The sequence below is a fragment of the Pan troglodytes genome, chromosome 11 (genome assembly GCF_028858775.2).
Source record: "Pan troglodytes isolate AG18354 chromosome 11, NHGRI_mPanTro3-v2.0_pri, whole genome shotgun sequence".
Lineage (NCBI taxonomy): Eukaryota > Metazoa > Chordata > Mammalia > Primates > Hominidae > Pan > Pan troglodytes.
Window position 1 is genome coordinate 4,467,171 of NC_072409.2, and position 13,865 is coordinate 4,481,035.

At 56.6% G+C, this 13,865-nt stretch overlaps 1 protein-coding gene across 6 annotated transcripts in view; it reads left to right on the top strand.

The window, feature by feature from the left end:
• VAV2 (vav guanine nucleotide exchange factor 2) overlaps positions 1-13,865 on the top strand; it is a 235,399-nt gene that overhangs the window by 57,151 nt on the left and 164,383 nt on the right. For all 6 annotated transcript variants that reach the window (XM_016962025.4, XM_054658484.2, XM_054658485.2 and 3 more), the window contains exon 2: positions 944-1,060. In XM_016962025.4, the coding sequence (XP_016817514.1) occupies positions 944-1,060 (117 nt within the window). The remainder of the gene's footprint in view (positions 1-943; positions 1,061-13,865) is intronic.

Genomic DNA, 13,865 nt, shown 5'->3' on the forward strand with positions numbered 1-13,865 from the left:
CCAGGCCTGGCATAACCACTCACCCTGGTCTCCCTGCTGGAGTCAGCAGACAGGATTCCAACCTGGGGCCTGAGTGATTCCAGAGCCTGTCCCCCGGGCCACCTCACCTGCTGCCTTATAAGTTTCCTTACCAAGCTGTTTCTCCACGAGGACTGGGCAGATGGCCGTTCCGCCCCAGCCAAGCCTTCCGCCCCTGTGGCATGTCAGGCGCAGTGAGGGCCGAGAGCTCACTGGTTGGCAGTGGGCAGAGAGGAGATGACCCATGCATTGATTTGGGAATTCTGGCTTTTGTGCTCCCTCCACCCTTCCACTGTAGTTGGCACCTGCCACTCTCTGGGTCCTCCGTGGCTTCCTGGGGGTGGCCCCTGGCTGTTGGCTTTGTCACCCGTGATTAGGAAGGATGTGTTGGTGTTGTCAGAAGCCTCGTGTGTGTACGCACGCCTGTGCACGTGCCCACGTGAGCATGCGCCATCCATTCTTGTGGATTCAAGGCTGGTATATTCTGCCCCAGCTGTGACTGTCGGCCTCGACGTGTGCTGGGTGCGACTGGGAGAGCTGGGTTGGATGATCACGGAGGGCCCAGGATGCTGCCTTGCCGCCCTGACCTACCGTTATGGGGAGTGGCGTGTCTTCTGAATGCACAGGCCTTGGGGGTTTTGCAGCTATGTGATGAGAAGGCTGGGGGCGGTGGTGGCTACACCCTCGGATGTGGAGCTGGGCTGCCTGCTCCCACTTCCATCCAGACCTGGCTTCTCACCCCCGAGCCTTGGGACGGGGGGTTTCGTCATCTCTCTGAGCCCATTTCCTCCTTGAGAAAACAGGAATGAGCTTGGATGTGCTGGCGCAGGGAAGCCAGAGCTTGCTGCTGTTGCTGTTATGGTTTTTACAGAGCTTACAGTTTTAATAAGTTTTTCCTTGCCCTCCCTTTGTTTTTTCCCTTTAGTTTCTGTGTTTGAAGAACATACGCACCTTCCTGAAAGTCTGCCACGATAAATTCGGATTAAGGAACAGCGAGCTGTTTGACCCCTTTGACCTCTTCGATGTGCGAGACTTCGGAAAGGTGAGCAGTCACTTTCTCCAGCCTCAGTCGCCCAGCTGTGGTGGCCGATGTGCCGGCTCAGCGGCAGGTGGGCCAGATCCATGGAGCAGCCTGATTGGCTCCAACACAGAGCCAGAGGTTTTCTGCACCCTCATGTCCGGGAGGTGCAGGCAGGTCGTGTTACAAACAGGAAGGTGTGAAAGCCAGATTTGTGTGTCGGGGCTGGGACAACGGGATGGCCCCTTTCTCCAGTCATGGTGAGGCCAGGCGTGGTGAATTCAGGCGGGTGAGGGAAGAGCAGAGTGCAGACAACCCTGGCCCTGTGGTTCTAGCCAGGGGACCCTGAGCATTTAACTCCTGCCCTGAGTCTTGATTCTTCCTCTGAGAATGGGTCGAAGTTAGCACCACCTCCTAAGGGGCTGGGGAGATGAGGTGGGGAAAGCGTCTACTGTGTGCTCTGTAAATGGATTATCTCGGTTACCCCGGGACAAGCAGAGCTGTCTCTGACTCCGGGAAGGTATTGGGCAAAGAGGGGGTATTCTCCAGTGGTGACCCCAGGAAGTGTCTCTGTGTTCTCAGGAAGCCTCACATGGCACCAGTCCTGCAGGAGCTGGGCTGGTGCACACGAGGGGACCCTGAGGCTGGCAGGTGCAAAGGCCCTGGGAGGCTGTAGTTCATTGGTGGCCTCCTGGTGAGCCTGGGTACAGAGGGACGCAGGGGCCACCTGCCTTCCAGAGCCCAGCAGCTCCACGGTTACTCTTTTTAAATGGATGGGATCAGGGCCTCGATCGCTTCCTGATGGATTCGGGGCTGGACGCCGGAGGTGCTGACGGTGGCCGAGGAGGCCCCAGGCCCCCGCCTGCTGTTGGGCTGCCTCTAGGAGACACTGCTTCCTGGACCCCCGGGAGAATGGATTTCCACCTGCTGATGGGAAGTAACAAGATATTTACTGCCTGGTTTATTTGAGCATCATTATCAGGGACTTGGTGTCTGAGGAAATGCTCTGTGAATACATGATTTGTGAGGCGCAGAGGGAATTTGGGTTTGCAGTGGCGCATGCTGAGAAGTCGGTTCTGAGAGGAGCGTGTGGAAGTGCTGCACGGCCTCAGGTCAGGACCTGGAACAAGGGTGTTCCCGGAACCACCAGGCCTGGCGCTTCCCTTCCTCCCTCCTGGAATTCTCCAGACATGAGATCTGGGGACCTCTTCATGAGCCCATCTCTGTGTAATCATCGAATTCTTAGAAGTTTGTGTCTCTTAAATGACTCACTGAGCACCCCCCCCCCCGCAGCAGCGCACGTGCCTGGGAGTTTGATGCCCTGTTGAGGCCTGTGGGTCCTGCTGTCCGGGGGCTTGCCTGCTGGGCTGGAGTCAGGGAGGCTTGAATGGCCTGGGCCTGTTTCTTTCCTGTAAGTGGCTTCTCAATTCCTACAGATTTGTTTTGAAATGAGTTGGAACTCTCTCCTGCTCCTTCCCTGCAAGCAGCAGAGATGAATTTGCCTGCAGCACCCTGGGTAATGGAGAGGCTGATGGTTCTGGACTTAGTGAAGGTCCTTCAGAACACACACACACACTCACACACACACACACTCTCACACACACACACTTTCTTGCACCCACCCCACACATGTTCACACTCACACTCAGACACACACAGCTCACACACACACACTCTTGCACCCACCCCACACATGTTCACACTCACACTCAGACACACACAGCTCACATACACACAGTCTTGCACCCACCCCACACATGTTCACACTCACACTCAGACACACACAGCTCACATACACACAGTCTTGCACCCACCCCACACATGTTCACACTCACACTCAGACACACACAGCTCACATACACACACACTCACATACAGTCTCACACACACACATTGAGACAGACACCCATGGACACACCACACACAAACACACACACACACACTTGAACCCGTCTTCCATGTTCACACCCACACCCAGACATGCACAACTTAACACACACACATTCACAGACATACAGTCACCCATACACATTCACACGGACAGCCCCCCAACACGGACATATCACACACATTCACACACACACAGTCTCACATGTACACACATACTTATACACACAACTGGTATTTATAATAACTGTAAAGAGAAAAATACAGGAAAACCCTGGCCAAACCTACTTCTTGGCCAACAGTTAAAATGCAGCGTATTCAGTATATAATTTCATTTTGCTTTTAATTTGCTATGGTGGAATGCAGTGATGTAAGACGTACATAAATTTGGATTAAACTCTCATTATTCAACTTACCAGCTGTGTGGCCAAGCAGTTTGCAAATGGGCAGCCCTTGTCATGGTCCATGGTTTCCAGTGAGGCGGCTGTAGCTCTGAGGGGCTGCAGAAGGGGCTTCTTCTCATGCTGGCCTCTGGTCTCCCCATGTCTCACCGTGGCGGTCAGTGGTGGTGCTGGCCAAGCTGTGGCATCTCTCGTGGGGAGCTGGGAGTAGACGGCGGGTTTGGACCATGCGTCATGGTGTGGGGTGCTGGGAATGGAGGTGATGTCACCGTGCAGACCCCCGGGCTGAGCTGAGGAGACTGGGTGAGGTCCACAGGAGGTGTTTGTGAAGTGCAGGTTGCTGCTGCTGCCGCCCCCACTGGTCGCTTAAAACAAGTCCAGACTTCCACACACAGATGGCAGTGCCTACTGTTTTTCTCTCCATTATTTTATATATAAAGATGCAATGGCTGGGCCGGGCATGGTGGCTCACGCCTGTAATCTGAGCACTTTGGAAGGCTGAGGTGGGCGGATCATTTGAAGTTAGGAGTTCAAAACCAGTCTGGGCAACACGGTGAAACCCTGTCTCTAATAAAAATACAAAAAGCAGCCGGGTGTGCTGGTGGGCGTATGTAATCCCAGCTACTCGGGAGGCTGAGGCAGGAGAGTTGCTTGAGCCCAGGAGGTGAAGGTTGGAGTGAGCAGAGATCACGCCACTGCACTTTAGCCTGAGTGATAGAGTGAGACTCTGTCTTTAAAAAAAAAAAAAGACGCAATGGCTGCACCTTTGGGAGACAGAGCAGGTGGCTGAGCACATGGACTTGGACCCCGGCAGGCTGGCTTTGAGTCCCAGCCCTGCCATCTCCAGGGTGCGGCCTCACCCAAGTGACTCAGCTTCTCCAAGTCCCGTTTGTAAAATGGCGGTGACACTCCCACCCTCAAAGTTCCCTTGAGCGGGTCAAGCCATGTGTGCAGGGTCTCAGCACCGCACGTGCCCCAGGGCCCCGCCACTCTGGGGCCTTGCTGCTTCTGGTCTCCGCATCTGAGCCATGCCCTTTGCCTCCTGGAGCCCGCGTGAATGTGGCCTGTGGTGTGTCAGGGACAGCTGGCTGGGGACCGGGCCCCCTGGGACCGTGTGCTGGGTGCTGGCGCCCTTGGGAGCAATGGAGCTGGAGCCCGCACTTGCCCTTCAGGGTGGGCCTGGCCTTGGCCCCGCCAGCCCTGTCTCTGTGGCGGTGCTTTCTTCCTTCCCTGGATGTTTTTCCTACCGTGGTCAAGCTGTGGTCAGCACTTCCAAATGGAGTCTGGCCTGGGGCCAGCGGAGGCTGGGGAGCCGGGACGTTCACCACAGTCTGGAGCCTGACGGTTCTGCTCTGCCAGCGCCTCCTGGCTTCTCCGGGACAGGTGCTCTGGAAAAACAAAACACAAGCAAAAGCCCAGCTCCTCCCTGCGGCCTGGTCTGCCCAGGTGCTCAGACTCCTGGGGACCTCTTGCTGGGCCGGGGCGTATTTGTTGCAGTCCCTGCCGTGGACAGAGGGGAGGAAGGGTCAGAGCAGGGAGGGGACTTGCCGAGGCTGCTGGTCTCTGGCCTCCCAGACTCCCAGCTTGTTGACCACAAGGAGCTGGTGTGGAGGGCGGGGCTGATATGCCTGGTTCCTTACTTGGCCATTCCATGCATCGGTCCCTCTGGCCACAGAGATGAAGAGCGAATGCCCCTTTCATTTCTTCGGGGCATTTACTGAGCGTTTCCTACACGTCCAGATTCATCCTTTGTCATTCATGAGCTCAGCCCAGTAGGGACGCCCTGGCCATTCCAAATGAGCTCGGCGGCCTCCAGCAACCTCAGACCATGAAGTTATGGCTGCGTGCCCTCCCCCTGTTCCTCCCACCCTTGGCCTGCCCAGGAGGGGGGTGGCAGCTGTTTCTCCACAGAACACAAAGCTCTGCAGTCAGAACTGACTGTCGTCTGGGGTGGGTGGGGCTGGTCAGGGGTAACCGAGGGGGTGTGGGGCTGGGGACTCCAGGGCTACCAGGGGCAGAGCTGACTCTCTTACTCCTTGTCTGATCGGCTCCTACTTACATTCACAGCATTCAGGGCTGAAAGGAGCCTGACGGACTGGCCGGCGCATTAGTCAGGGCCCTCCAGAGACCAGAGAGACAGAAGCAGCCGGGTAGAGGCAGACAAGAGGGGCCGATTAGGAGCATCGGCTCTCGCGACTGTGGAGGCGGAGGGCCCCCAGCAGGCTTTCTGCGAGCTGGAGACCCGGGAACGGGGGTGACAGGGCTTGGCCCCAGTCCCAAAGCCTCAGAACCAGGGAAGCAATGGTGTGATCTTCAGTCTAAGGCTAAAGGCCTCAGAACCTGTGGGGCAAGTCTTGGAGACCAAAGGCTGGAGAGCCTGGAGTTCTGATGTCCGGGGGCAGGAGACCACGAGTCCCAGCTCCAGGAGAGGGAGAGGGAATCACATTTTCTCTGGCTTTTTGTTCTATCTGAGCTCCCAGCTGCTTGGATGGTGCCGCCCACAGGAAGGGCATCTCCTCACCTGCTCACAGGCCAGTCTCCTCTGGAAACACCCGCACAGCCACACCCAGAAACAATGCTTCCCCGGTTCTCCAGGTGTTCCTTCATCCAGTCAAGTTGACACCTAAAATTCACCATCACAGCTGGCTGGTGTCTCTGGCTGGTTTAGGAAATGCCATTTCCCCTATTATTTAAGGAGGTCTGTGGTGTTTCAGATCTTGTCTGGGCTCTGGGTTTGTTGTCATTCATTTTCTAAACAGCTGCCTCCCGGCTCCCCAAGTCTCTCATGTTGTGGGAGTCATTCCTTGGGAAGACAAAAAGCATTCATTTATTCGTTCATTCACTCCTCCATCCATTTATCCATCCATCCATCCATCTATCCATCATCCATCCATCCAGCCATCCGCCCACTCACCATCCATCCATCCGTCAATCATTCATCTATCCATCCATCTACCCATCCACCCATCCGTCCATCCATCCATCTACCCACACATTCACCCGTCCTTCCACCCATCCATCCATCCATCCATCCACCATCCATCCATCCATCCATCCATCCATCCATCCACCCACCCACCATCCATCCATCCATCCACCCATCCATTCATCCATCATTCATCCATCCATCCACCATCCGTCCGTCCATCCACCCATCCATTCATCCATCCACTCATCCATTCATCCATCCATCCATCCATCCACCCACTCACCATCCATCCATCCATCCATCATTCATCTATCCATCCGTCCACCCATCCACCCATCCGTCCATTCATCCATCCATCCATCCACCCACTCATTTACTCGTCCTTCCACCCATCCATCCGTCCATCCATCCACCATCCATCCATCCATCCACTCATCCATTCATCCATTCATCCATCATTCATCCATTCACTATCCATCCACCCATCCATTCATCCATCCATTCACCATCCATCCATCCACTCATCCATTCATCCATCCACCCATCCATTCATCCATCCATCCACCATTCATCCACCCATTCATTAGTTCATTCATCCATCTATCATTCTGTTAAGCATATAATTTACCAAGTATTTAGTAAGCACTTAGTATGCTGGAGTTAAAATGAGGAGACTCACATAGTCTTTGCCCTCACAGGGACCCTCAGATTAGCTGCTGAGCAATTAATGGTAGGAGAGAGGAGTGAGAAAGTGAAAACTGTGGAGCTTTGGCCCCGAGGCCTGCTGGCTCTGGCCCACATTCAGCCTTGGACACTGGAGTCTTTCCTCTGTGATTTTATCATGGAAATGATCATTCCACGTGTTAAAGGGACACTAACGTGAATGAGACTGTCTCCCTCTCCCAGGGATGGCCCCATGTGGAGGCTGGTTTGACCAGTGTTTTCCCTGCTCATGGCCCTCACTTGCTACTTAAGGGTGGTCTCCACCCACTGGCCCTTGGGTTTTTTCTTCTGCCTTCCCTTTGGGACAGGTGTAGAGGGTTTCCTTAACCCAGGAGGAGCATTGGGAGGGGACCCACCATGAGTCAGCCTGGTTTCCTCTGCTCCTGGCCCCGGCCACCTGGGGAGATCTGGGCAGCAGGCGGATGGACCCCTGGAAACTCTCCAGGCTTTGGAGCCCTGGGAAGCCTGCCAGGTGGTCCACTGCACCTGCCTTCTGGTGCCTCCTCTCATCCAGGCTCCGTGGAGCCAGGCGGGCTCTGGAGGAGGCAGGCGGGTGAGAGCAAAGCTTCAGTCAGACCTGGACGCGAGTTGGACTCTGTAGATACTTGGTCTCGTTGAGCCTTTGTTTCTGCAGGGATCAAATGAAGCTTGAGACTGTCCCCTTGGAGATGTTGCTGTAAAGGACTCAGTGAAAAAATGAACGGCAGGTCCTAGTCATTTTTATTAGCATTTTCTTCCTCTTCACTCACCCCGCAAGTTCCAGTAGGAACTAAAGGATCCAGAAGGCTTATTCCGGAAGTGTTTCTCTTCTGGCTGCCTTTCCTGGTATTTTTTTCAAAGGGTTGCATTAAAGAGATTAGGTTTTGGCTCAAATAAGTTGTGTCCGGCTTCCTGTGCTGCCCGGGGTGGGCGTGCTCGGGCCGAGTTATGGCCCAGCGTGAAGGGTGAGTCCGCAGCCCTTGCTGATGGGAGCCGTTGGCCCTGCTCCCCGCCACGGCCCGTAGATCCTTTCCTGTTTTCCTCTGTGCCCTGTGTCTGGGCGGTTTGTCCAGTTGCCCAGCTGGGAAGGAGTGTGGAGAAGCCCATGGGTCGCCAGCTCTGGCGGCTTCTTCCAGGGGTTGGTTTGCCCCAGCTTGGAATCCGGACGGGCATTTGGAGGGAGGATTCTGGTGAGGCTGTGGGGTTTCTGTGGCTTGCTTCTGAGATTCTGGTCCCTGGACTCTGCAGATCATGATAGTTCCGACCGTAGGGACTCTGATCTTATTGCGAGCTGGGACTGAGCACAGGTCTGCGGGAGGGCAGGAAGGCACCCCGGCAGCGCACTGACTGTTTACCACGTGCCGTGGTGTCGCCTGTCTTATCCCCACCTAAGCAACTGGTGCACGGTAACATGGCTGTGAGTTTCTTGGGTCCTCAAACCCTCGCTGTCCTCCCTCCCCAGGTGCCTGGTCATGGCATTGTCATTGGGATCCGTCCAGCTCCTTCGCGGGGCCCTGGGCAGGTGGCTTTCTCTGAGCCTGATGTCCTCTCCTATGACGTGAGGACAGTGGTCCCGCTTCCCCTGTTGATCAGAGCCTCCTGGGCACTGGGTCACAGGCAGCTCTTTGTGTAGGGCTGGAGCGGGGTGAGCAGAGCATGATGAGGATGCTGTTGCTCTCTCCCTTTGTGGGGATAGTTGCCATTGACAGTGTGCACTTGCACCCTAGGTCAGGGGACAAAGGGACAGACTCGTTCAGGAGGTGAGGGCTGCACTTCTGGGCAGAGGACGGGGAAGGCAGGCGGGCAGAAGGGAGGGAGAAGGGAGGGAAGAAAGGAGGGGAGAAGGGAAGAGGGAAGGACCTGTTTCTCCTGAGTAGCACAGGGTGCTCCCTGCCTGCAGAAGGGGGGCCCCCTGGGCGCAGGTGCTTCTGGTTGTCAGAGGGAAAGCTCTGTCCTCCCTGGTCCCTGCCCCTTGCTCCTCCTCGCTGCTGTAGAGCTGCTTCAGCCCCTCCTGCTGCTGGGCTCTCTGGCTGCCCCCTGCCTGGAAGGTTCTCCCCAGAGCTGCTGGTGCCTTCCTGCTCTCCTGCAGGCCCTTACTCAGCTCTGGCCCAGCAGGGCCTGCCCTGATGGCACCTTGCCCTGTGCAGGGACGGGTTTCGGAGTGAAGTCTGATGCTGCTTCCCCGGTGTCCCAGCCCAGGCCACCCAGCCCAGGCCACCCAGCCCAGGCTACCCTGCCTGGCCCCAGGAACCCGCGGTGCTGGCTGGGCAGTGCACTTCACTCCAGCCTCACTCGGGGCGGAATGAACCTTCCCAGAGGAAATCGCTAGGCCGCTTCTCTTGCTCGAGTTAAAGAGCAGCGCACACCTTCCAATAAGCGGGCTTAATTCTCCTATTTATTATTCATTAAAGCATTTTGGGAGGCTCAGAGACTTCTGAGGCAGTTAAAACTGGCTCTCAGCACTGTCTGGGGGCGGCTCCATGGCTGCTTACAGATTCTGAAGTGCCAGCTGGCGACGCTGGACACACACCACCGGTCACCTGAGTGCCAGCCTTTCCTGCTGCCCCTCCCTCCTCCACGGGAGTAATCACGTGTGGCTACTGGACCTTTATGTCCACGAGCACCTGCACCCTGCAGGGTCCTTAAGAAGTGAGGAAGGAAACAGGCACAGAGAAGATGCACTCACTTGTGCTGTGCGGTACAGTGGAGCTGGGGGCATCCTCAGGTCCTGCTGATGGCAGGGGCCCCGTTTTTATCTGCTCGGCTGTGCCCTCTTCCCTCTGACTAGCAAGGCAGCTGTTGCACACAGCACAGTTGTCTGTATGGAAGGCGCACGGAAGACAGCCAGGATGCCGGGAGGCAGAGAGGAGGCCGGGTGGCAGTGAAGAGGCCAAGAGGCAGTGAGGATGCCAGAGGGCAGTGAGGATGCTAGGAGCCAGTGTGGAGGCCAGGAGGCAGGGTGGAGGCCAGGAGGCAGCAAGGAGGCAGGGAGGGTAGTGAAGAGGCCAGGAGGCAGCAAGGCTGCTGGGAGGCAGTGTGGATGCCAGGAGGGAGTGAGGAGGCCAGGAGGCAGGGTGGAGGCAGGGAGGGTAGTGAAGAGGCCAGGAGGCAGGGTGGAGGCAGGGAGGGTAGTGAAGAGGCCAGGAGGCAGTGAGGATGCCGGGAGGCAGAGAGGAGGCCAGGAGGCAGAGTGGAGGCCGGTGGGGCTGTCTGGGGAGAGGAAGTAAAAGACCTGACCCTGGAGGGGAGGGCGCTGACCAGCAGTCTATAGAGGATGCAGTGCAATGACCACCGGTGTCTGTGCTGACGGCGTCAGTGCAGGTACGGATGGTTCACTTCCGCTGAGAATCTCAGACCACTCTGGGCCTTCTCAAGAGGCTGGGAGGAGGAAGGGAGGGCAGGGCCCTGCTGAATCGGAATAGCTCCACTTTTATCTGTTTTTTATATGGCATTTTGCTGACATTTTGCTTAAAGAAAGGGTTCTGAAGAGGCTAAAAACATAGTTGGAAACCATTGATCCGTCACAGCTGAGGAAACCTGCCTCCTTTGAGTTGGGCCTGGGGACACTGGCAGTGGGGACAGGCCACTGGGGGCACTGGTGGTGGGGACAGGCCGCATCACTACGTCCAGGATGAGGGAGTCGGCTATGCACCTGCTGCAGATGATGGACGGGCAGCCGTGGTCATCCCGGTCCCTCTGGCCCTGGGTTTGTCAGCAGCTGAGAGGCCCCTTGGCTTTTGCGTGCAGGCAGAGGGGCCCTTCCTCCTTGCCGGAGTAAGACACCTCCCTCACCACCTCTATTTCTCTCCTCTTCTGCCTGGGACCCTTGTCTATCAGCCTTGGGTACCCCCACCCCCGTGGAAGCGCCTGGCATGTGCTGTCACTCTATCCACCTGAGCCAGGGCAGGCACCTCGAATCCATCCTGGCACCTCCCACCTGTCAGCACAGCACCCCAGCACCCCAGCACCTGGCAGTCACCAGGAGCTGGCACAAGGGGGGACCCCAGTTTGTCACCCTGGACTTCCCATCCGCTCCCCGGTTGTTGCCACAACCCCTGCCATTGCCCCTTCCCCCACCACAAACACCCACCCACCACTGTCTGGACTTGACCTTGAGGGCTCAGGTGGGAGACTGCTGGTGCTTCTGGGGCCAGGTGAGAGTGGACCCGTGAAGACACCATTGAGGGCTGGGGACAAGTTGTGATGCCGAGGATCAGGCCATCATCAGGACCCAGTTTGTCCCACAGGTTGCTTCAGGTCTCGCAGCTGTCATTTCCCCATCTGTAAAATGGGTCTAAAGATTTGCCTCCCCCATGCCGAGGGCTGCGGGCGGGAGATTCCAGATGGTGCCGCTGCCTGTTTTCATGGGGCCGGTCTCGTAAGGAAGCTCCTGGGAGGGGTGCTGTGATTGTACCAGCCGCTTTTGAGCACGTGGGTGATGACCCTGGCAGTGGGCAGGGGTGCATCTGATGGCCATTCCAGTGGCCTGGAGTGCCAGCCTCACCCGGCCAGTGTATCCTGCCCCACACCCACCATCCACCTGCCCTGCGTCTGGGGCTGGACAAGTGTATCCAGATGCCGTCTCAGCCATGTCATTGATTTCTCCATTTTACATCTGCATTGATGAATGTGTCCCGCAGGCTCTGTCTGGCCAGGGGAGAACACAGCAGTAACCTTGGGGTATCGATCCAGCACCCCTTATCTCCACACCCAGGCCCCGAGGCTGCACGTGTTTGTTCATTTCCTCTTCGTATTTGTTCATTAATTTGCTGAGTGCAGAAGACTCTGTGCTCACCCGAGGCCTTTCTGCCAGTCGGTCTGATGACTCTCAGATGCTGATGCTGCGGTGAGTTCATTTGCACTCCCTGCCTTAATGCTGGCAGTGAGACGTGCTAGTCTTTTTAGCAGCATCCACTCCACACTAATTACTTATTAAAATGCAGTCGCTCCTCGCTGGGGTGGGGAGCTGCCTCGGGCTCCCGGCAGAGCCCGGCGCAGGGGCTGTCGGCAAAGGCCTTCAGAGTTTCTGCTTGAAAACATTTCCTCTTTTATCTGCTAGTTGTTGTCATTTCAGGACGTTATTCACCCACGCACTTTCAGATGAACTTGACAACCAGATATGCTGCACATGGGCACAGACACACACATGCACGCACACACAGAGACATACACACATGCACACGCACACACACACACACGGAGTCGGTAAGCCCATCGGATGCTGACCCGCCGTTTTATAACTGGGGATGGGAGAGGTTTTTCTCTGCTTTCCTTTCCAGGCGGGAGCCATGCCCGTCATTACCTTCACACTGGGCAAGGGTGGAGTGGTTCAATTTTGGTAGCTGAGTCCCTACAGGTCTGATGAGCTGCGTGCCTGGAGGTCAGGCTCAGCCCACTGTGCTTCATGTGAGGTGGCTGAGCCTGGCGCACCAGGCCAGGAAGCCTGTGGGTCTTTGCCTCAACCCTGCTCACAGGATCCTAGGAGGCTGTGATTTCAAGACCTGAGTTCAAGCTCTGGGAGCGGCCTTGGCCAATGAGTGGATCCCTTGATCTCCATGCCAGTGGTGTGAGGTAGGGATTCTTGCTCCTGTGCCAGGAAATGTGGTGCCAGGTTGGGAACTTGTACCTGCTTGAGGGTCATTACTGTTGGCTTTTTATGGAAGGCTGAGGGGTGAAGGAATAGAAACCAGAGTGATAAATGCAGAGGGGAGGATCTGGGGGCCGCTTGGAGTGGGGCCAACTCCAGACAGAAAGGCAAGGGTGCAGGGGGTGAGTTGGGGTGCTGGGTGTGGGTGTGTGGCCAAGACCTCAAGAACAGTGTTTCAGTGAATGCCAGACCCCACGGGCCACCCAGCACATGGATATCCAGTTTTCCCAGCCCTATTTGTTGAAAAGACTGCCCCGTGGAATTGGGACAAGAGCCTCTGGGCTGAGCCTCTGCTGTGTTCTGTGACCGTGGGTGGCCTCCCATCTCTTCCCTGTGCCTACTACATCAGTAGAGGTAGGAGCCTAATTGAAGACTTGGTTAATCCTGATCGATTGGTAGTGGCTGACTGGAGGGCTCAGCTGAGAAGGGTCCCGAGGCTCGGCCATTGATTAGCGTTGTCTGCCGTGGGTGTGGTGTGTGGGTGTGGTGTGAGGGCATGGGTACATGTGCCAGTGGTTTCCCACTCCTGGGCTAGCTGGTCTCAGGTTTCGTGTCCCCAGAAAGAGGAGAGAGCACAATAGCTGAGGGGTGCTTTCCAGAAGCCTGCCTTGTTCTTGCCACCACTGGTAAGGTAGGTCCTGATAAGAGCATGTGTAGGGGGGGACTCAGCCTGAGTAAAGCAAGGACTGGATGCTGGGTGGGCACCTGCAGAAGTGCTGCGGGTGTCTGTGACAGGCTGCCCGGTGTTTGCAGAATTACGTTGATTTTTCTGAGATGGCTGAGGTTTGGGGAGTTGCTATAGTTGTGGCCAGGGCTGGTGCTGGGCCTCCCCATCCCTCCGCAGTGGGGCTGTTGCCAGGAGGGTGGTCCTGTCTGCTTCTGTGTGCTCTGCTCAGCTCAGCTGGTGCCAGGACATGCAGCCTCAGATTATCGGAGCCTGGGAAGACAGGGAGCCAGGGGCCACTGCCTACTGTGCAGAGTGACAGGGACTTTGGTGGGCAGAGGTGTGTTAGACAGTTGAGCTGGTCAAGGAGGGCTTCCTGGAGGAGGTGCTGGGGTTCGAGATGTGAGCTGCAGTTCACCAGGTGAAGGTGGTGGTATGGGAGGTCTCCGGGGCAGCATGTGCAAAGGTCCAGAGGCTGGTGGTGGTGGCCTGGCCTGCTCAGGTTTAGAAGGGAGGTCTGCTTGGAGTAGGAGACTGGGAGGGGCAGGAGCTAGGGCAGTGCCAGAGAGCCCTACCAGAGAGATTTGGGGTGCTATCCT